We start from the raw sequence: 24,334 nt of genomic DNA, 5'->3' as shown, positions 1-24,334 counted from the left end.
ATCAAAATTGAAAGTAGGAGTGTGCTATAGGCCTAATGATACAGATGAGTATAATAAGAAACTGTACAGGGAAACAGAGTGCGCCAGTAAATCAGAGAGTCTTATAATGGGGATTTTAATTTCCCAGATATTGACTGGAATTTTTGGGTTGGTCACTCACACACTAGCAAGGCTTTTATGGATCTATTGGATGATTGTTTTCTACATCAACATGTTCGGGAGGCAACTAGAGGGAATGATACCCTTGATTTCATTATCAGAAGTGATTCTTTATGCATTAAGAATCTGCAGATAAACTGCAGATGAGATAAGATAAGAATCTGCAGATCACTAGGTGGCAGTGATCACAGTGTGCTGAAGTGGGATTTACTCAAAGAGGTAACTACCATCAGGGGTAAAGGGAAGAGTTATTGCTTTTGTAAAGGTGAATACGATAGTCTGAGACAGTATTTAAATTCTATACAGTGGGACCAACTGATGATGTTACCAACAGCAAATTCAAAATGGGAAGCATTCAAAGAACTTATCTTGGAAGCGACTAGGCTTTACATACCAACTAAGAAATATTGTTCAAGGTTTAGGCCTAAATGGATGTCAGATGAACTAATGAGACACATGGCAGAGAAGAAAAATGCATGGGATACATATAAATTAACGTGTGACACAGAAGACTATGATAGATATAAGCAGGTCTGTAACCAAGTCACAAAGGAGGTTAGGCAGGCAAAGAAAGGCAGATTAGGAGAAATCTTTGGCAAAGGATGCAAAGAAAAACAGCAAAGAGTTCTTTACTTATGTAAACTCTAGAAGGAAGGGGATGAATCAGATTGGTCCACTTGATATTGACGTTTCAACTTTCGATGATCCTGCTCAGGTAGCTAACAAACTAAATGAATATTTTGCATCGACATTCACACATGAGGAATTATTCAGCAAGGGGAATACCAGAGGAGTATTTAACTCTGGCAGTAAGCTAGAGAATCTTGTAATAACTGAGAGTAAAGTGAAGGAGAAATTGTTGAAGATAAACACAAGAAAGGCACCTGGGGGCGGATGGGATCTATCCAGTTATTTTAAAGGAGGCAGCAAAGGAAGTAAGCAAACTCTTAGCCCTAATTATGAGAGCTTCCTTGTACTCAGGGGAGGTACCCACAGACTGGAGATGTGCAAATGTGACCCCAATTCACAAAAGGAGGATCAAAGGCTGACACAAGTAATTATAGACCTGCGAGTTTAACTTCTGTTCCAGGAATATGAATGGAGGCACTGGTTTAAGAAGCACTGCAGGATCATCTAGACAAGACTTCAGTTATAGCTCAGACACAGCATGGTTTTGTTAAGGGGAAGTCTTGCCTGACCAATTTGATTGGATACTATGATGCCATCACAAAAGAGCTGGATGCAGAGAATAACTTTGATATTATATACTTGAATCTTAGAAAGGCTTTTGATACTGTTGCACATGGAAGACTGCTGCACAAATTGGAGCAGTGTGGCATTGGAGGCAAATTGCTGCTATGGATAAATGGGTGGTTGAGAGGGAGAAGACAGAGTGCTAATCAATGGACACTGCTCATCGTGGACTAATGTTATTAGTGGAGTCACTCAGGGTTCAGTGTTGGGTCCATTATTGTTTTCTGTATTTATAAATAATATTGATGATGGTATATCAAGCTTATGTCCAAGTTCGCAGACGATACAAAGGTTGGCAGGGTTGTTAAGGACACTACTGATGCTATGCTGCTGCTGCTGCAGAATCTGGAAAGGTTGAGCAGATGGGCAACCCCCAGAGCAAGGTATCAACTCTGTGGTACAACAGTGACAGTGGTAGAGAATGAGAAGGACCTAGGGGTAATTGTGCAGGCAGATATGAAGTTCTCTGAGCAGTGCAGATGGGCTGCAAGAGTAGCCCATGGTATCTTGTCAATGATATACAAGAATTTTTCTAGCAGGGATAAGGAGGTGATTATTCCCTTGTATAAGGCAATGGTCAGGCCACACTTTAAGTACTGTATACAGGTCTGGAGGCCTCATTTCAAGAGGGATGTAGAGCTGCTGGAACAAGTACAGAGAAGGGCAACAAGTTTAGTAAATGGAACAAAGGGTTGCTCTTACGAAGAAATGCTTAAGGTTTGCAAATTACAGTGTCTGGAGACTAGGCACCGGCGAGGTGATCTGATAGAGGTGTATAAAGCCTTGAATGGTTTGAGCATGCTCAATGCTGATCGGCTTCTTCCTCTTACTCAGAATAATCACCTGAGAGGGCATAAATTCAAATTGAGGAAAGACAGATGTAGGATAGATGTGCAGAAATTTGCCTTTAGCCAGTGGGTAGTTGGTTGGTTGGTGGAACAGACTTCCATCCCTTGTTGTGGAAGTTGATAGCCTAAATAAATTTAAGGGTCAGCCGGACAGGTCAGCTATTTCGAACGAACGGAGGGGTGAGGTGGAAGTTTTTTTGTTTTTTTTTTTGGCTGATGCTGCATAAGCTTGCTTTCTTGCATCATATGCCTCTACTAATGCTAAAGAGTAGGAGAACGGCAGAATTACATAGCAAGCACAGGTCAATGTTGAAAAAAAGCTGCGAGTTAGGGTTGAATTTGAAGGTGTCTGCAATTCTGCCCAGACGTGATAGGAGGGAATACATGAGAGCCCTGTTAATCAATTCGGCCCTGGAGAGATTGTGCAAGGCTCATAATGTAGAATTTTTTTCAGCCTGGTCTGTGCTTGTTGACAGGAGAGATTGATTCTACAGGGATGAGATACACTTAAATAGAAAGTGTAAATGAATATTTGCTGATGTTATTGAGGCAGTGTTAGGTAGGTCAGAAAACTGCTAGCTTGAGGGGATACACGAACTAATAGATTAACAGTAGCTGTTGGCAGAGGTGAAAGTGATTTTTGCACTGCTTCTGTTGGAATGAGCAGCAGCCTCGAAAACAAGGTGCCAGGGTTTTCAGAGACAGCTGGGAGTCATTGCAGAACAAGTAAATATATGGGCCGTGTTAGGGTAGCTAAGAATAAAAACAGGTGCATATATACTTGTGTGTACACAATGCTAGGAGTGTAGTAAATAAATCTGATGAATTTGAGGTGCTGGTCAAAACATCAAAGGCAGATATTGTTGGGATACCAGAGATGTGGTGTCACACAGCTATAACGAATGCAGAATTGGAATTTGGGGAATACAATGTGTGCAGGAAGCTATGTTTGTTTGTTTTTTGGTTTTAGGAGCATTAGCAAATAAGGCCATATTGCTCCGGGGAAATGCGGTGGTCATTCCCTGACCTTTCCGCATGCTCCGTATTTGGTGGTCATGGGCTCGAACCCCAGTCTAATCAATAAGCGTGTGCACTGCCACTTCTGCCCACCTGGCTATGGAGGCGCCTCTGCAGGAAGGATAGGAAGGGAAGAGGGGTTATGCTATTTGTTAAGAAACACATAAAATCTAAGGAGGTGCATCCAGTTGACATGTGTGGACAGTGTAGTGTTGAGTCAGTTTGTGCGACATAAGCACTGGGAAAGCAAAATTGAGAGGAGTGTGCTATAGGCCTAATGACTCTGATGAGTATAATGAACAGCTGTACAGAGAAATAGAATAGGCCAGTAAATCAGATTGTCTTATAATGGGGGATTTTGATTTCCCGGATATTGACTGGAACTTGTGGGTTAGTCATTCGCACACTAGCAAGGCTTTTGTGGATTTATTGGATGATTGTTTTCCACAGCAGAGTGTTTGTGAGGCAACCAGAGAGAGTAATACTCTCAATTTTATTATCAGTAGTGATTCTTCATGCATTAAGAATCTGCAGATAAAGGAGCCACTAGGTGGCAGTGATCACAGTGTGCTGATGTGGGATTTACTCAAAGAGGTAACTACCATCAAGGGTAAAGGGAAGGGTTTTTGCTTTTGTAAAGGTGACTGCTGAGGTCTGAGACAGTTTTTAAAGTCTATACAGTTGGTAACAACTGATGATGTTACCAACAACAAATTCTAAATGGAAAGCATTCAAAGAATTAATCTTGGAAGCTACCAGGCTTTTCATACCAACCAAGAAATATTGTTCAAGGTTTAGACCTAAATGTCAGATGAATTAATGAGGCATGTGGCAGAGAAAAAAAATGCATGGGATATATAAAAATTAACAGGCAACACAGAAGCCTATGGAAGATATAATCTGGTCTGCAATCAAGTCACAAATGAGGTCAGGCAGGTTAGGTTAGACTACAAGAAATCTCTTGCAAACAAAAACAGCAAAGGGTTCTTTACTTATGTAAACTCTAGAAGGAAGGGGATGAATCAGATTAGTCCACTTGATATCGATAGTTCAACTGTTGATGATCCTGATCACGTAGCTAACAAACTGAATGAGTATTTTGCATCTACATTTACACATAAAGAGTTATTCAGGAAGGGGAATACCAGAGGTGTATTAAACTATGGTAGTGAGATCAAATGATGTTGTAATAACTGAGAGCAAAGTGGAGAAGAAATTGTTGAAGACAAACATAAAAAAGGCACCTGGGGTGGATGTGATCTATCCAGTTATATTAAAGGAGGCAGCAAAGGTAGTAAGCAAACCCTTAGCCATATTATGAGCACTTCCTTGGACTTAGGAGAGGTACTCATGGACTGGAGATGTGCAAATGTGACCCAAATTCACAAAGGAGGATCAAAGGGTGACAAGTAATTACAGATCTGTTAGTTTAACTTCTGTTCCAGCTAAATTAATGGATGCACTAGTGAAACACTGCAACACTTCGGTTATATTTCAGACACTCCATGGGTTTCTTAAGGGGAAGTCTTGTTTGAAAAATTTGATTGGATACTATGATGTGGTCACAAAGGAACTGGCTGCAAAAAATATTTATATCATATACTTGGATTTCAGGAAAGCTTTTGATACTGTTGCAAATGAAAGACTACCGTATAAATTGCAGCAGTATGGCATTAAAGGCAAATTGCTGCTATGGATAAAGGGATGGTTGAGAGAGAGAGAGAGAGAGAGAGAGAGAGGAGTAATCAATGGACACTGCTGTTCGTTGACTAATGTTATTAGTGGAGTCCCTCTATGGTTCTGTGTTGGGCCCATTATTATTTTCTGTATTTATTAATGATATTGATGAAGGTATATCAGGCTTAATTAGCATTAGCATTAGTTGAGGCATATGATGCAAGAAAGCAAGCTTATAAAGCATCTGCCAAAAAAAAAAAAAAAAAAATCCTTCCCATTTCACCCATCCAGTCAATCCAAATGTTTGTCTATTTCAGCCTTAAATTTATTTAAGCTATCAACTTCCACAACAACAGATGGAAGTCTATTCCAGCAGTCAACCACCCACTGGCTAAAGGCAAACTTCCACAGATCTATTCTACAACTGTCTTTCCTCATTTGAATCTATGCTCCCTCTGGTTCTTAATCTGGGGAAGCGGAGGTATCCCGCTAGCACTGAGCCTCCTCAAACTGTTCAAGGCATTATACACCTCAATCAGATCAGATCACCTCGCAGGTGCTTAGTCTCCAGAGGCTGAAACTTGCAGAACTTAAACCTTTCTTCATAAGCGCACCCCCCCTTTGTTCCTCTCTCCAATCTTGTTGTCCTTCCCTGTACTCATTCTAACAACTCTACATTCTTCCTAAAATGAGGCCTCCAGACCTGTATACAGTACTCAAGGTTTGGCCTGACTATTGCCTTATACAAAGTGATAATCACCTCCTCGTCTCTGCTAGCAAAATTTCTATATATCACTGACAAAACTCCATGACCTGCTCTGGCAGCTCATCTGCACTGCTCAGAGAACTTCATATCTGACTGCACAATTACCCCCAAGTTTTACTCATTCTCCCCCTCCCTGAGTGTAGTACCACAAAATTGGTATGTTTCTCTTGGAGCTACCAATATGGAGTACTTTGTCAATGTTAAACTTCAGTTGCCACTTCTCAGCCCATTTGCCTAACTTTTATAGATCCTGTTGCAGTAGCATACTGTCTTTACTGTCATTAACAACCCTGCCATCCTTTGCATGATCTGTAAACTTGGACATTAAGCCTGATATACCTTCATCGATATCAGTGATAAATACGAAAAAACAACAATGGGCCCTAGTACCAAACCCTGGGGGGGGGGGCTCCACTAATAACATTATTACCACTCTCTGCCATCTCCCACTCAACCATCCCTTTATCCATTGCAGTAACTTTCCCTTAATGCCATAATTCTCCAATTTGTAAAGCAGTCTTCCAGGTGGAACAGTATCAAAAAGCATTAAACCAGTTATTTTTCCTTGGATGTATCTGCATGCAAATTTGAATAGATTATCAATTTATTTATATCTTAAAATATTTACAATTCTTATTTTCTTCCTCTGATATGATTAATATTCAGCTTATAATAACATAACCCTATCTTCTGGTCTACGTGTATATGGTTTTTGACACAACATTAATGGTAATGTTTAATTGTGTATAACTTTATTACATTTAAAGCTATACTAGTCCAAACGCGTCTCTCACTTTTTCCAATGCTTATTATAAATTATCTCAATGCACCTGTATTCTAAATACGACTATAGAGGTCACTACGTTCCCACTTTTTGAATTACCCTGCTGCTTAATTAAGTCCGCTTCGCTGTTATAAATTGCTCTATCATGTAAATATATTGTTCACTTGGTTGAAACCTGCTTGCATTCAGCTTTTCTACTGAATTGATGCACCTCATCTCCCTGCCTTTTTTCCCGCCAGACTGGTTTTCACTTTGCATTACTTGTAATATTCCAGGTATTGTACATGTTTACTTTCTTATTTTACTTTTGGTTTCGTTTTAGATTTGTTTTTATCAGCATGTTCGATACATATATTTCTATACAAGCTTTTGGTATTAGCTCCCTTTTATACTAACGTTTTCAAATGCCAAAGCCCTTACTATAAGGTTGTGCCTCACAACCACAGCAAGGTTAATGTCTTTTAATTACTTTTTCTATGCTTTTTATCTTTCTGCTGTCTATTTGTAATTTCTTCCCATTTGTTGAACTATTAGTGCAATATGAGGGTGAAACGAATGTTTCCACTATCCTACTTCTATCGCTATTTTTCTTCTTTATTTATTTAAAATACTCCTTTTTCCCTTCCTCAATTTAATATCTCACCCGTATACCATTTGCTTGTTCTAAATTGATTTCCTATCTACACAAAAATAAATCCTACAATAATTCTACATATTCATTTTAACATTTTTCTATTTGAAATGATAGTTATAGTTATTTTTAACTAATTTATTCATACCTCAATAAAAATTACAATGCATTGGGACTACCATGTCCATATTAGAAAGTGCTAATTTCATTATCATGACTTTTTTGGCCATTCACTTTTCTTCTACTACTATGGACAAGTATAAAAATGCAGTTCCTGATACATGGTCAGGTGTAGTCCCCTGTTGAAACACCTGATCATGTATCAAAAATTATTTCTGCTGACACCAGATCATGCATATTTGCATTACATATATTTGATCATTTTCTAAATATGTTCCCCCTGTATCTGATGACAGCAATAACATTTTCACTTTAATTTTTATTTTCATTTTATTTGCATTATATTATTATTTTGATATACTAATTTTCCTTTACAGTTCACCCACTTTATATTGGTTTGGTAATTCAGCCCATAATTTTTCTTAATTTATCATAATCTCTATGATTTTAGCATTCTTTCACCCTTCATAAATCTACTACACTTCTTTTTCTACTTTCCTCACCCTGCTATTTGCTGGCACTTTTTATAATCATAACATCCTTTATGATGGATGTTATAGTTATAAAATCCATTATTAACATCCATTACTTTTTATAATATCCATTTATGCATATTTAATTCAATATATTAATACAACTTTTATATATGCAGGGTGTCTCAAAAATATTGGTACAAACGTTTAGGGGAGGAAGGTAACATCTAAAGGAATTGAATCGCATAGGAACCCATAACCAGAAACGTCACGGGAAAGTAGAAGCAGAGGCACAATTGTTTGTTTGTTATTTGGTTTTTTAGGAGCATTAGCAACTAAGGCCATATTGCTCCAGGATATGCGGTGGTCATTCCCTGACATTTCCGATTCCTACATATTTGGTGGTGACTGGCTCGAACTCCGGGCAGAGGCACAAGAAGCAGAAATCACACAAGACAGTAATTAGTGGCAAACATTTATTTGACATAATATTAACAATGGAGTACGAGATGGATGCATTTCATGATGTTACAACAGATGCTCGAAGGTTCCACCATGAGATGCGATGCATGCGTGACACCCATGGAGCATGGATTGAAGGACAAGGTCGAACACACCTGGAGTTTCTTTGACAGTAGCAGCAGCGCAGATGAATCTCGCCACGAGATCCATTTCCGTCTTCACAGGCTATTCATACACAAAAGATTTGAGGGCCCCCCACAGAAAGAAATCAAGGCTCGATAAATCAGGTGAGCGTGGGGGCCAGGCAATAGGTCCACCCCGGCCAATCCATCGATGCCCAAAACGCCTGTTCAAATGGCCACAAACACACTTTCCATAATGGGTAGGCGCCCCTTCATGTTGAAACCAAATGTTGCATCTCGCATTTGCTGGAACATCGTCAAGTAACCCTGGTAGAACTTGTTCAAGAAAGATCTGATATTTAGCAGAGTTCATGCGGGATTGTAACAGGTATGGGCCGACTAAGCAGCCACCGACCATACCTGCCCACACATTTATTGCAAAGCGATGTTGTGCCGCATGGGGGCGCACACCGTGTGGGCCCTCCATACACTAGGTGCATGTCTGAGCTCACAATTCGTATATCGATGAATGCTCTTCGTGTGGCAACTACTGCTTGAATGAGTAAACCAGAAATTTTCCCTCTTGCAAACTGATGAACAGCGCCGTGTACCGACTTACAGTGACGTTTCCGGTTATGGGTTCCTATGCGATTCACATTCCTTTAGATGCTACCTACATCCCCTAAACGTTTGTACCAATATTTTTGAGACACCCCCCTGGAACTGGTCTGCGGAACCCCAGGGGTCTGCAGACCCCAGTTTGGGAAATGTTGCTCTAGGTAATTGATGAACCATCGTATTTAAGTTAACTGGTACATTATTACTTGTCTAATGATCCCATATTGTTCATAACGTAAACAACGAATTTGCATAACGGGTAATCGTGGTAATATCAAACACTCAGATACAACATCCAGTGGAGGCAAATGAGTATGATATATTGGATATATAAATCCATTTGATGTGGCCACAGTTGGTATCCATCCCTCTTTTAATGAAGTATAACATGCATTACATGTCATGAAAGTACTCACTTCTAGTAAAGGAAATTCATTTTGAAGTAATTCATATGAAGTTATTGGAAATGGTTAGCATTAGTAGAGGAATACAATGCAAGAAAGCAAGCTTATGCAGCTTCAGCCAAAAAAAAAAAAAAAAACCCTCCCATTTCACCCCACCATTCGTTCCAAATGCCTATCCAGCTCAGCCTTAAATTTATTTAGGCTATTAGCTTCCACAACAAAATATGGAAGCCTGTTCCACCAATCAACTATCTGCTGGCTAAAGGAAAATTTCTGCACATCCATTCTACAACTACCTTTTCTCAATTTGAAACTGTGTCCCCTCAGGTTCTTAGTCTGAGCAAGAGGAAGAATCCCATCAGCATTCAGCTTGCTCAACCCATTCAAGGCCTTATACACATGAATCAGATCACCTTGCAGGTGCTTACTCTCCAAGTGCTGCAATTTGCAGAATTCAAGCCTTTCTTGGTAAGAGTATCCCTTTGTTCCCCTCACCAATCTTGTTGCCGTTCTTTCTACTCATTCTAGCAACTCTACATCCTTCCTAAAATGAGGCCGCCAGACCTGTACACAGTACTCTAGGTGTGGCCTGACCATTGCCTTGTATAATATCATTGTCAAGACCTTAATATCATCGACAAGACTCCATGACTTGCCCTGGCAGCCCGTCTGCACTGCTCAGTGAACTTCATATTTGACTGCACAATTACCCCCAGGTCTTTTTCACTTTCCACTTCCCTGAGTGTAGTACCTCTTTCTCTTTGGTTATTCCTTCCCATATGCAGTACTTTGCATTTGTCAATGTTAAACTTCAGTTGCCACTTCTCAGCCCATTTACTTATCTAGATCCAGTTGGAGTAGCACACTGTCTTTACTGTCGTTAACAACCCTGCCAACCTTGGTATCGTCTGCAAACTTGGACATTAAACCTGATATACCTTCATCAATATCATTGATAAATATACAAAACAACAATGGGCCCAACACCGAACCCTGGGGAACTCCACTAACAACATTAGTCCACGGAGAGCAGTGTCCATTGATTACCACTCTCTGTCGTCTCCCACTCAACCATCCTTTTATCCATTGTAACAACTACCCTTTAAGGCCATACCTCCCCAATTTGTACAGCAGTCTTCCATAACCCCGGGGGCTCACATTTGGTGAGTATGGTCTTGGCACACCCAGGGTCCTGAGCTGGATATCATCATTCTTTGCTTTCTTGAAGTTTTCTTTCTACTTTTGACTCTCTTTCTCAGGGTAACTCGGGAATTCTTTTTGCTGGTGCAGCATATGCGTCAGGCTTCCTTGCAACATATGGCTAATAATAATACTAATAATGTGCGACACTATTAAAAGCTTTCCTGAAATCCAAGTATATGATATCAAAATTATTTTTGGCATTCAGTTCCTCTGTAACCACATCACAGTATCCAATCAAATTGGTCAGACAAGACCTCCCTTTAACAAACCCATGCTATGTCTTAACTATTACTGCAGTCTTGTCTAGATGATCCTGTAATGCTTCTTTAACCAGTGATTCCATTATTTTCCCCAGAACACACGTTAAACTAACAGGTCTGTAGTTACTTGTGTCACCTTTTGAACCTGCTTTGTGAATTGGTGATACATTTGCACACCTCCATGGGGACCTGCCCTGAGTTCAAGAAAGCTCTCATAATTATGGCTAAGGGTTTGCTTACTTCCTTTGCTTCCTTCTTTAATATAACTGGATAGATCCCGAGCACCCCAGGTGCCTTCCTTATGTTTAACTTAAACAATTTCTCCTCCAATTTGCTCTCAGTTATTACAAAATCATTTAGCTCCCCGTTGGCGTTTGATAAACTTCTGGCACTTCCCTCACTGAATAACTCTTCATGTATGAATGTAGATGCAAACTACTCATTCAGTTTGTCAGCTACCTGAGCATGATTATCAATAGTCAACCCATCTACGTTAAGTGGTCCAATCTGATTCATCCCTTTTCTTTTAGTCCTCGCCTTTTTCCCATTATATATGAGGTCGCATTTTTTTTTACTTTTTTGGCATGAAAATTTTACGGCTGGATGCCCTTCCCGACGCCAACCCTCACCCTTTATCCGGGCTGGGGATATGGGGTGATCATTCTCTAGCCTTCCGCATCCTCCTTATTTGGTGGTCACGGGCTCAAACCCAGGTCTAATCAGAAAGCATGTGCTACGCATTGTTGCTCCTGCCCACCTGGCTACCGAGGTGCTTTTTCATCCCTTTCCTTCTACAGTTTACAAAAATAAAGAAATCTTTGTTTATGTAAACTCTAGAAGGAAAGGGATGAAGGGGATGGGTTCAAATCTAATTGAAACCATAAGCAATTACAAACATTACAGCTAAATCCAAATGGGATTTTGTACACTAGTTTTCAAACTCACCATCAGCTCATGTAGACACTATATGGATGTAATCAGGAATCTCATTATTAGCCATTTCAAATTTCACTTTTTTTCTTGCACAATATTCCTTCATTCATTCTGTTGGAGTTTTAGATTCCTGATAAGTATCAGGCATAGCAGAACTCTGTGGTTGAATTTCATTATTATTCAAAATAGTTCGAATTTCTAATTTCCTTTTCTTTCGTTCACGATATTCCTTCATTATTTCAGCTCGAGTTTTTTTGGGTGCAGTTTGAGAACTCCCAGGCATAACAAAACACTCTTTTGAATTTCATCTGGATTCACATTTCTGTTCAGCTTTCCTTTATTTCTTTCACGATATTCCTTCGAACACTGGGCTATGGATTTTGGCACAATCGCTATTGTATTAATTGTTATGCTGATATAATGTAGTGCGTCACTGCTCAAATGTACTTGTCATGTCACTGTAACTTTTTCCATCACTGCACTTGTTGTGTACAATTGAGTTTTCTTGGGTGCATGAATTGTACTTGTTGCGTCGCTGCAGCAACAAGTACAATGCATGCACATTGGGTTTCGTCACGATTTCTAGGTAACACAACAGTTTTTTACAAATAATGCTGGTAAAAACGTTTTTAACATCAAAATAAACAAATTCATATAAAATTTAAAATGTCTTTAAATAAAAATGATTACAAATGATTAATTAAAAATGATTGCAATTTTAAAATCTTAAGCGGATTTTAAAATTGTCAACAAATTTTAAAAATTTCTTTAAAAAAAGAGTTCATATTGTTATGATAATACATCACAGTGTAAACACTCGCATTCAGGCTGAGGTACAGTCAGTTCTACTATAACATGCATTTGCTCCAACCAATACGATTGATATATTAGGGAACAATGCGGCTATAACACGATTTTCACATTGGTTCATGCGTAATTTCATCTGCTTGTAACACCAAGTGAAAGTAAAACCCAGCACCAAGCTGAACGTTGTGACCTGCACAGCAAGACATACAAGTTTACAAAGCTTAAAAAATGTCAAACGTCAAATGTGTGAGAGCTATAGTTCCCATTTACTGTAATTGTATTCGTCGGGGAGAGACTGTTATCAAACTTATCATCTGCTGTATTTACAAGATTTTCTGTGCGAACAGATTTTTCGCATTGGCTCATGCGTAATTTCATCTGCGAGTAACACCAGGTGAACATAAACCTACACGAAGCTAAACATTGCAACCTGCGCAGCAAGATATACAAGTTTACGAAGCTTAAAAAATGTCAAACGTCAAATGTGTGAGAGCTATATTTCCCATTTACTGTAATTGTATTTGTCGGGGAGAGACTGTTATCAAACTTATCATTTGCTGTATTTACAAGATTTTCTGTTTAAACCGATTTTTCGTGAAGCGGGATAGTGCGAGCGGAGGAGCACATTCTGGAGGTCACTACCATAAAACAATAAAAACAATTTGCAGTTCCCGGTTTATTGAGATTTTCTGTTAGCGCAGTCTAATTATACACAGGTACCAAACTCAATCTCATTGCATTTACAATAATATCGGTAGCTGGATTCTGTGGGTTTTTACATAATGGTGAGATGTGTTTCCCCTTCCTCTTCAATCATAATAAAAAACAAATACATTCTCAGAATATTATCTTTTGTGCTTGCCATGTTTGTTGTTATTGATTGCTCATCTTTTTTACTGTTTTAAATTTTACAATCCCAAAAAAAAAAAAAAAAAAAAAAAAAGAAGTCAGTGAACAAAAATATCAATAAAATGAACTTCATATCTAGTCAAGGTAAAGTGCTATATTTACTGTAATATTTATTAATTTATTAGAAATTTAAAATGTTTAAACTTGCGTTAGCAATATTGGGGTTCTAACTTGTTTTTACTGTTTTATTTACCTGACTGAACATTTTTTTTTTTTTTTTTTTTTTTTTGAGTGCTCTACCCTTATCCCTATTTTCCCCATAAGCCTTGTTGTTTTTAATGTGCGAAATACCATAATACGGAGATTTTTAGGAACACATGTACCACGTTATAGCAGAACTAATTGTATCAAAAAATTGAAGTGGATTCTAGTCATGTATTATTGACAACTTGTTAAACAAGAAAATAAGAATAACCTTAATAATTTTCCAATTGTAAATTCAAAAATGAGACTGGGATATCTTCTCTCATATTAAAAAGCAATAAAGAATAAAAACACTTATAAACTAATATCAACAGAGATTTATTTTTCAAAGAAAATATTAAAAAAATATTATCAAAGAAAATGATAAAAAAAAAAAAGCATTAATAGTGAAAAATTAAATACTTCAACCTGCACAGACAGTAAATGTCTTTGATTTCTTAAAGGACTACACATTATTCTTAGAAATTTTGTACTCCTTCCACTACCACTCTTTGGTAATGGAATTGCTGTCCTCATTATGCTGTCAGCTTCAATCACAGCTGCCATTTAATGCTGTACTCTTTCACTTGGAATTGTTGTATAGCAACCTGTCTCATCATTCATAATGACTTCAGATAAATACACCTATGCAGCCAAAACAGCTCGTACCCGGCGAGGCATGGACAGTTTCTAAATTTGTCTTGTGGTATCTGGTACCACAACATGTAACCAGCAGATCCTTTAACCCCTGTAAGGTCTGTGAGTGATACGCCGCAGATCGGAGTTGCTGTTCCAACACAAACCACAGATGCTCGATGGGATTGATGTCTGGGGAATTTCGAGGTCAGGGAAATACCTGGCCTCCAAACGGTCTTCCTCATGTTCATTATCCTGCTGAAAGATGTCACCGCCAGAGGGGAAGGCCATTGCCATGAAAGGGTGTACCTGATCAGCAATGATGTTTCGGTAGGTGGTAGACATCAAAGTGCCTGACATATGGATGACTACTAGACCCAGGGTATCCCAGCAGAACATCGCCCAAAGCATGACATCTCTGCCACTGGCTTGTTTTCATCCCATGGTGCATCCAGACACCATCACTTCCCCAGGTAAGCGATGTATATGTACCCGGCCGTCCGCATGGTGCACAGGAAACGTGATTCATCAGACCAGACGACCTCCTTCCAATCACTCAAGCTCCAGTTTCGATGCTCACGTGCCCATTGTAGGCATTGTCGCTAGTGAACCATGGTTAGCATGGGAACTCAGAGTGGCCACGCAGCCCTGTTTTCAGCAGGGTTCGATGTACTGTGTGTTGTAACACATAACTCCCATCACCAGCATTCCAATTACTGGTGAGCTGCACCACAGTCGCCCTTCTGTTGCCATGCCATCCAGGAGAGCCTTCGCTCACCTCGAGCATCGATGAGCCGTGGTCATCTGACACCTTGCCGGGGGTTCATGGCGAGGACTAACCAAAGCTGACTGTGAGCACCCCACCAGCCATGCCATTTCGGATATGCTCTGACCCAGTTGTCTGGCCATTACAATTTGGCCTTTGTCAAACTCACTTAAGTCTGCTGCCTTTCCCATCTGAAGAACATGAGTAACACTGATTAACAGAGCTCAGTATCAGGTGTATTTTTTATACCGTGTCCAGATCTGCGCATGCACTGTAGTTCACCTGCAGTTGCTTTGTTTTGCATAACAACTCGCTGGTCATAATGTTTTCGCTCATCGGTGTAGATGATGCATACATGGTAATTAATAAATTCAATGCATACATGGTAATTAATAAACTCAATGCATACATAGTAATCAATAAACTCAAGGCTTAATATGTTTCGGATTAGTAATACACTATAAAAATAGCATTGAAATCGCCATAATTTATCCGAAATAAACTAAAAAGTAGTATGAATAGCATCAATTTAATTGTATCTCATATTGTGACTATTTCTTCCCAACGAGTTTACCGTGTATTGCACTACTTCAAATAAGTAACGCTTCACCAATGGAGAAGGGATATCTATCATCGGTGGGTGGGTAGGTACTCCAGTGTTGCCCAGGCAACCCTGGGGTACCTCCCACCCACAAAGCACTCCATCACTGTGGTAGTTCATCCTCCATACTCACTGGATATAGAATTTGTGATTTTTTTTTTTTCCAAAGCTTAAATTGATTTGCAATGACTGAAGAAATTATTTGTAATTCCAAAAGAATTGTCTTTCAAGGATGCTTATAGAAGATGCAAAAGCATTAGAATCAGTTTATGGTGTCAAGGACTCTACTTTGAAGGAGACCTACCCTAATAAACTTCATCATTTTCAAAACATCAGTTCACTTACCAAACATTTCGATCACATTTCGTTAATGATATGAAGTAGTGAGGCATTTTTAAGCATTCTTTACGGAAAACAAGCCAATAATAACATTCTTTGAAAAGTAGGACATGACACTTAAGCAAATAGTACACAATGTACCATAGCAACCCGCATAATCCTGATACTCTTTACTCAAAGGTTGTATTACTATCTCTCGTAATTTTTTTCATGGCTAAATGGATACTGTATTTAAGACATGACAATCATAACACATGAAATGAAATTTAATCCATACTAATTACTATTACCCTCTGGATATGTCAGTAGTGGCCTCTAACACAATGCCTTCTACTAAGCCTTTTGGATCAGCTTTTACACCAAGCAATTCTGCTTCCGTAACAATTACTTCAATTAATTTGTCCAAGTTGGTACCCTGAAAAAGTGAGGGAAAGCATAAATCATTAATTCCTAAAGAGAATCAGATAATTTTCCTTGTACTGTGCTCAAAGAATTTACTTAATTAGTAGTTGTATTAGTTGTTTCTTAAAAAAAAAAAAAAAAAAAACACAACAGTGAAAATGACCAGGTATAACAAGTGCCACTTCTATGGGTTAAGTATCCATCCAGGTTATTTTTCTTCCTTATAAAAATGAAAAGTTTTTTATAAGAAAAAAAAAAAAATAAAGAAATTAAAAAAAATAACAATAAGAACTAACATCAGATTAGAAAAAAAGGAAAACGAGAATCTACATGGAATAATTAACCTAAATTAATCTATTCAAATCACTCATTTAAATTTTATTCTATCACATGAAATTAATAATGCTGAAACTACAGCATATTATGTTTTCGGTTAACCACTGCTGTTACTAAATGGAGGAGGCAGGAAGAAATAGTAAATCAATAAAATAATTATTAAATATTGAAAATGAAAGCCTACTTTTACTGTGGGAATCCCCCCACTGAAATCCATGAGATTGGTATGATACTACCATCTGTTACACAAGACTACAGAATTACCATCTGCAGACAAATGCAGACTATCAATTCAAAATTAGAGTAAATTAAAATGATAGGGAAAAAACATATTGAAAGATTTAGATAGATATATACAGTGTCAAGCTTATATAAGTTTATTTTATTTAAAAATGTTTTATAATTTTCTCTAGTAGTCTGATTTGGTAATTTTATTTTGTATGTTTGCATTTGTTTCCTTTCAGTGAATTTGTCACTGGCTCATATATTTGCATTTTTATGTTTGGTTTTCATATATCAGATTGTGGACAGCTTATCATATTGAAATTTATGCTTTTTATAGCTAAGTTAGTTATTTTCTTAGTTTGCTCTCTCACAGGTAGGCGCCTCCATAGCCAGGTGGGCAGGGGCAGCAGTGCATAGCACACGCTTCTTGATTAGACCGTGGTTCGAGCCCGTGCCCACCAAATTTGGAGGATGTGGAAAGGTCAGGGAATGACCACCACATATCCCTGGAGCAATATGGCCTTAGTTGCTAATGCTCCTAAAAACCAAATAACAAACAAACAAACTCTCACAGGTCATACAGAAGCACTAGTGAACGTGGCTGCATTTTAGCAGTTCACTATAGAAATATGACCATTTGAGTATCCAGAGGTGTGAATGCTTTCCTCCAGGAGGAAAGCATTCTTGTGATTCTTTTAATTTTTAAATCTCATTTCCCCTCTATCATTTTAGTTTGTTTATTTTTGAATCGATGGTCTGCAGTTGTCTGTGGGACGTAATTCCATAGCCTTATTGTGTGATGTAGATAGCAGTACCATGCCAATCTTGCAGGGGATTCTTATAGTGAAAGTAGGCTTTCATATTCAATATTTAATTACCTGTTTTACTGGATTGTTCTTTTTATTATTATTTATTTATTTATTTGTTTCCAAATGGAAACAGCAGTAGTTACCTGTAAGCACAATATGCTGTTGTTTCAGCATTAATTTCACATGGTAGAAGAGTGATTAATTTGAATAGTTTAACAATAAAAAATGTTTATATATGTACTTTAAAAGAGTCATTTACTTGATGGGTTATTTCAATTAAAAGTTAATCACTAATTATTACTATGTTGTTGCATTACATTATTAAAGCATCATGTTCTGGCAATATAAAATAACAAATGGAGATAGGCTCGAGATGAGATTCCAAATTAGTATCTAGTTTAGTAGATGTCATGGTGGAAAATTAAGTAAACAAAGACTATTGTTTACTTAATTTTCTATGGAAAAGGAGGGAAAAGAGGGGAAAGAAGGTGATTGTCCCTCTGTATAAGGCAATGGTCAGGCCACACCTTGAGTACTGCGTACAGGTCTGGAGGCCTCATTTTAGGAAGGATGTAGATTTGCTTGAGCGTGTACAGAGAAGGGCAACAAGATTAGTGAGGGGAATGAACGGATACTCTTACCAGGAGAGGCTTAAGTTCTGCAAATTACAGTGGCTGGAGACCAGGCACCTGCGCAGTGATCTGATTGAGGTGTCTAAGACCTTGAATGGGTTGAGCATGCTGAATTCTGATGGGATCCTTCCACTTGTTCAGATTATAAACCTAAGGGGGCATAAATTCAAATTAAGAAAAGACAGATGTAGAATAGATGTGCGGAAATTTGCCTTTAGCCAGCGGTGGTTAATTGCTGGAACAAACTTCCATCTGTCGTTGTGGAAGTTGATAAGTTAAATAAATTTAAGGAGGAACTGGGCAGGCATTTGGACGGAATGGTGCGATTCTTTTTTTTTTTTTTTTGGCTGATGCTGCATAAGCTCGTACACTTGTTTTCTTGCATCACTTGCCACTACTACTAATACTACTACTTTCTGCCAAGACACTTAAGTGGACAAATATATGCCTGTTGCTCTTACCTCCCAATACCACCAATTTTACGCAGCATTATTTATCAAGGCATTGGAATGACTTGGATGCTACCATAATCATGTTATTGCTTGGGGCAGTATTGCATCAAGTGTAACAATCAACTGCTTCAGAAAGTGTGGCTTTGGAGACAATATCATTGAAAAACATGGCCCAGCAGATGAATGTGATGACAAAATTGAAGAATGGAGGAATATGAAGGCATTTATGGATTTTGTTGGTCAAATTTTTTTTTTTTTGGTAGTTGTTGGCACATAGGCTTCTGTGGCCATAATGCACCTCCCAAAGTTTTTGCAGTACTTTGATCCAAGCCCGAGGTGGGAATCGAACCTGCGACCATTGGGTTGCCAGGCAGGCACTTTACCCACCCGGCTAGCCCAGTCGGCTGTTGGTCAAGCTGAAGAGTTTATGAAGGTGGAGGATGAAGTTGTCACCACAGCAATGCCAACACCAGAAGTGCTGCTGAGCACCAAGCAACACACACACACACACACACACACACACACACACACACACACACACACACACACACACACACACACACACACAGCCATCTAAAAACTATGCCCAAAATGCATTGAGCATAATAAAGAATGTGTTGGCCTGCAGTAACATTGATAAAGAAACAACTACAGCAGGCCCCCGTTATAACGCAGTTCGCTTTACGCTGATTCGCTATAACGCTGTTCTTATATTATAACCCGTATCTGACTATAACGCTGTCACAGATCACTATAACGCTCTTTTACAGATTACATTTTTGACATATTTAACGAAATCGTTTCATTTGATTGAGTCAATAGCTTGAAAATGAATAGCAAAACAGCATTAAAACGTTTCCCACGCCGACTTGAGCAATTTTCCCACGCTCGGTGAAATTTTCTCTCACGCTAATTTAAGTACAGTCACTTGTTACGTAGTTCCGAGATCAACATTTTAAAAAATGATCAAATATATTGCTTGTAATATTTGCGTTATATGCATTTATCCGAAGTCTAGTTAGTCATCACTCAGTACAGTATTAGACATCGTGCGTAACGGACAGTTTACTTGAACATTGTATCATAATTAATTCAACCAACGCAGTTATATTTTCGAAGAGCTAATAATGACCGACAGGAATGAAAATGCAACAACGTCTGGGCGCAGTACGAAGACTATGAATGTAAGAAAAAGACTGAATTTGAAAATTAAATTAGACGTTTTGAAGCGAATCGATTCCGGTCAACGACAAGCGGATGTGTGCCATAATTTAGGACTCGCAAATTTAACTGTAAGAACAATTATGAAAAAATAAAGAATTAATTTTAGCAGCGGGAAAGATAGCTGTTCCAATGCAAGCAACTAGGACTAGACCGACTATTAGGATTGAAATGGAGAGACTAATTTTTTTGAAGATAATATTCCAATGCAGAATTCAGTTAAGTTAAATATTAAAGAGAGAGAGAGAGAGAGAGAGATTAGCCAATACGATGATCTGAAGAAAACTCGCCTAAAAAAAAAAAAAAACGTGGAACCATTTAAAACTGGTAGAATAGATTTAAAATCCCAGGAGAAGCCGCTAGTGCAGATTAAGGAGCCGAAACTTTCAAAAAAGAACTTGTTAAAATTATTGAAGAGGGGTATTATGTGTTATACTTCTCAACAAGTTTTTAACATAGATGAAGCAGGACTTTTGTGGAAACGAATGCCTAAAAGAAGTTTCATATTGAAAGAACAAAAACATGCCAAGTTTCAAAGCGGCGAAGGATCGGTTGGCTTTATTGTTGGGTGGTAACGCTGCGGGCCATTTAAAATTAATACCCCTTTTAGTTTATTTGGAAGAGGGCCAAAGTTCAACTCAAAATCCACACATTTTTCATGATTAAATTCATCCATTAAATTAAATTCATTATTTTAATTGGAATTTTGTTTACTTTTGAGACGCAAGTAGTTACCACATAATTATACGTATGTAATGCAGAATATTTTATATGTGCAAATATTTGAATATTAAATATTTTGACCGACATTTGTGCATCTTTTCATTACCGTTTATTATTGATTAGGAAATATCCTATGGCACCGACCGCAGCTCACAAATACATATGTTACCTTATGGGAAAGCGGCGCTCGCTTAGCGCGGATTCACTTAGTGCTGTTTTTGCGGAACGAATGATCAGCGTTAAGCGGGGGTCACCTGTATTGCATTTTGATAATGTATGTGCTGTAGTTAAAAATGCACATAGGAAGGCAAAAACTGTGCAAACAACATTGGATTCTTTCATTAAAAAGTTAATGGCTTGTATGTCTCCTTTATATTAAGATTGCAATTCTTTTTACTGTGATACCAAAATATTGAATACCTCAAAATATATATTGCACAATATTTTCATTTCCATTAATTGCTTTTCTTTCAGTTTATTTTACAATTAAAATAAAATCTTTGACAAATTTATTATTATTGTTATTTGGTTTTTTTTAGGAGCATTAGCAACTAAGGCCATATTGCTCCAGGGATATGCGGTGGTCATTTCCTGACCTTTCTGCATCCTCGATATTTGGTGGGCACGGGCTCGAACCCCGGTCTAATCATGAAGCGTGTGCTATGCACTGCTGCTCCTGCCCACCTGGCTACGGAGGCACTCTGACAAATGTGTTATTCCTATTACTGTATTGTTAGACAAGGCGTTTGTTTTTATTATTTTATTAATTTATTTTTGATTTGATATTATTATTCTTACATATATAGTATGTACCAAAAAAAAAAAAAACCCTAAAATTTTGGCACTTTTTGGGGGAACTTGTTATTACAAACCTCATTATTACAAAACATGAAAATTTAGATGTCTTGAACTTTGTATTGTATTAACGAGATTCGGCTGTAACACAAATACAGCATTTCACTATGTACATGATGTGTACATGACTGTGTGCAGAGGAGCCCATCACAGGAACACAAAAGAAATTATCAAATTATGAGGTAATCCTTAAGTGCCATTGTAACAAAGCTACACTTGGATGTACATGCTCTGTCCAATCGTGGTTGTGGAGAATATAGTTTGTCCAGTGCAGGTATTTGATGACGAAGGGAGGGATTGCATCTCAGTAGATAGTTGATAAGAATCTCCTTTTGAGGTAGTAGTGTACATGTTATCAGCTCTGTCTAGAAGACACTGAGGATTTCTCTAGATAGGATAGGTTGTTTAGGAGGCCCCATATGGTGAGTGTTAAGGTATAATTGTAGAGCCTGGTTGGGGAGAGGCCTCTATTGGTGTTGCTGGCTAGATATTTGTACAGCATTGCTGATGATTTTCTTTGTTATTAACTATTCAGCCTTTTATGCTTTAAGGAGCAACGTCTGCTAGTCAATAAATTTTCCTCCAGGAATTTCTGGATCAAAGATCTAATTCATTTACACTAATCCAATATGATATTACCTTCATATGAAAGATTGCACTTTAAACTCCTATATGTTTATGTTAAGATATGGTTGCAACATGGCCTGCTCTTTTAAGGACCTTGTCTTGATACTTCACTTCTGAAAAACTGCTGCCAACTTTCCCTTCTCACTCATGGTAAAATTATCACCTTTATACTTTGGGTCCTCTGTATCAAGCACTTAATAGGTTCCAGGAAATCACAGTAGATCCTGCAGGAAGAGACTATGCTCACTATTTATATAACGTGACAGATGATTTCCAATGGATTAGCAAGCCTTCCTCTGTAACCTACTGCAAGTCCTGGACTCACATTATATATATAGAAAATCCTTTATTGCCAAATGTAATTACAAATAATACATATATAAGACAATACATGGCACTGCCCCTTTACAACATTTGGGGATTTACAGGACATTTAGATATTATTCATCTTCATTGGCAATCAGCAGAAAAGTTATAATGCTCTGGTATTGCGGTATAATTCTCAGTATTCAAGTCCTATAAGTCAGAATCAGTTGCAAAGGTGTTAATTATCTCAGAAAACAGTTAATGAAGTAGTGAATTCAATTTATACAATGGTGATCAAAGTACAGAAATAGCACATAGCCAGTTTCGAGGAATCCTCCATGCTAAGATTAAAGGAAATCAGACTGTTATCATTAATTGTCTATTTAAAATAAACAATTCACCATACAGTTCTGAAGTTGATAAAGTCAAGATTCTGCAGCATAATAGTTCTTCAAGGCATCATGACTACCAGCCCTACAATTAAGGGATTTGAGGATTCACTATTCAGTCCCCAACACAGGCATAATTGAAAAGGGGCCACGAAATGGCTAAAGAATAGAGGCGCAACTATTAGCAAATCTCATACATAAATTAGAATACCTTCTGATAATCATCTTGTTTGCCACCTGGACAAGACTGAGTTTCAAGTTCTAATATGCACCAAATGAAGTCTTTCTAATTACTAGAATGTGTTCCTGAAACAATAATTTGGAATCAGAAAACACCACTAAGAACTTAAACCACGTCACATCACATCTGTTGATTATAATAGATATGGAAAACCAATAGATGTAGAAAGTGTGACTGGACTGATTGCATACAAGAGAAAAACAAATATATTTAGTTTTCACAGAATTTATTGTAATATCAAACCTGCTTTTCAAACAGGTTTATCTTTCAAACTGTTATTATAGTTTAATTTCTTCCACATTGCTAGAAGAATTTAAGTGCCTTTTTACAGCAATAGACAAGTAAAATCATCAGCAAAAGTGGCAAAGTTTGGGTTAACCATCAAGAAGGAATCAGAATGGTAGCAAATAACATGGCTGAAAGAGCCCAACCCTAAGGCAAACCAATTCAATTTTAGAAGGACCAACAAAGACCTGCTAAATTAAATAATAATTAGCTAAAGACACAGCAATTGATTTATCTGAATGGAGTCAAATGCTACCAAATACCTTTGATATTTGGCAAAACATTCATTTTCTTACTTTGATCCCAAGATTTTTACATCTTAGATACTAATTCAAACTTGTGAGCTTCAGATTTATAGATCTTAGATAATGATTCAAACTTGTGGATTTATGTTCTCATCCATATTGAGACGTTTCAACTTTATTAAAGTGAATTTGATTAGACATAAAAAGCAAAATAAATTTTTCAAAGATTTTCAAAAAAGGAGATCCAGTTTTAAATCAGTCTTAAAGACCCTCCTAGCATACTGCCTGATCTTTTAAAAATAGCAACAGCCTTATAAATTAACCAATCCTCAGAACATATTCCCTCATTAAGGACTTAGGCACAGTGAAAAGGATGATGTCATCAATAGCAAGAAATTAATTCTATAAACTTCAAACTTGCCTCATTCACAATCTGAGAGATCTCACCATTTCAACCCACCTAAGCACAGGAATGTGTACAGCACGTCCCCCATCTGACAGAGGCCAGTGGAAGACAATGTAAACCTTGCTTTAGATTTCTCTACTACTGTGGGAGGCCCCAACAATAGAGGGACCCAATAACTACAAACTATCTCAGGAGAAGATTCTGACTA

General features: G+C 37.9%; 1 protein-coding gene across 3 annotated transcripts in view; it reads right to left on the bottom strand.

Annotated features, from left to right (window-relative positions):
- Window positions 1-24,334, bottom strand: part of mIF2 (mitochondrial translation initiation factor 2) — a 405,187-nt gene that overhangs the window by 184,136 nt on the left and 196,717 nt on the right. For all 3 annotated transcript variants that reach the window (XM_090379811.1, XM_090379813.1, XM_090379812.1), the window contains exon 10: window positions 16,263-16,387. In XM_090379811.1, the coding sequence (XP_090235937.1) occupies window positions 16,263-16,387 (125 nt within the window). The remainder of the gene's footprint in view (window positions 1-16,262; window positions 16,388-24,334) is intronic.

This window comes from Mastigoproctus giganteus, chromosome 8 (genome assembly GCF_048544385.1).
Source record: "Mastigoproctus giganteus isolate SK-2022 chromosome 8, ASM4854438v1, whole genome shotgun sequence".
Lineage (NCBI taxonomy): Eukaryota > Metazoa > Arthropoda > Arachnida > Uropygi > Thelyphonidae > Mastigoproctus > Mastigoproctus giganteus.
The sequence above is the reverse complement of the archived record's forward strand: the minus strand, read 5'-3'. Positions and strand labels throughout refer to the sequence as shown.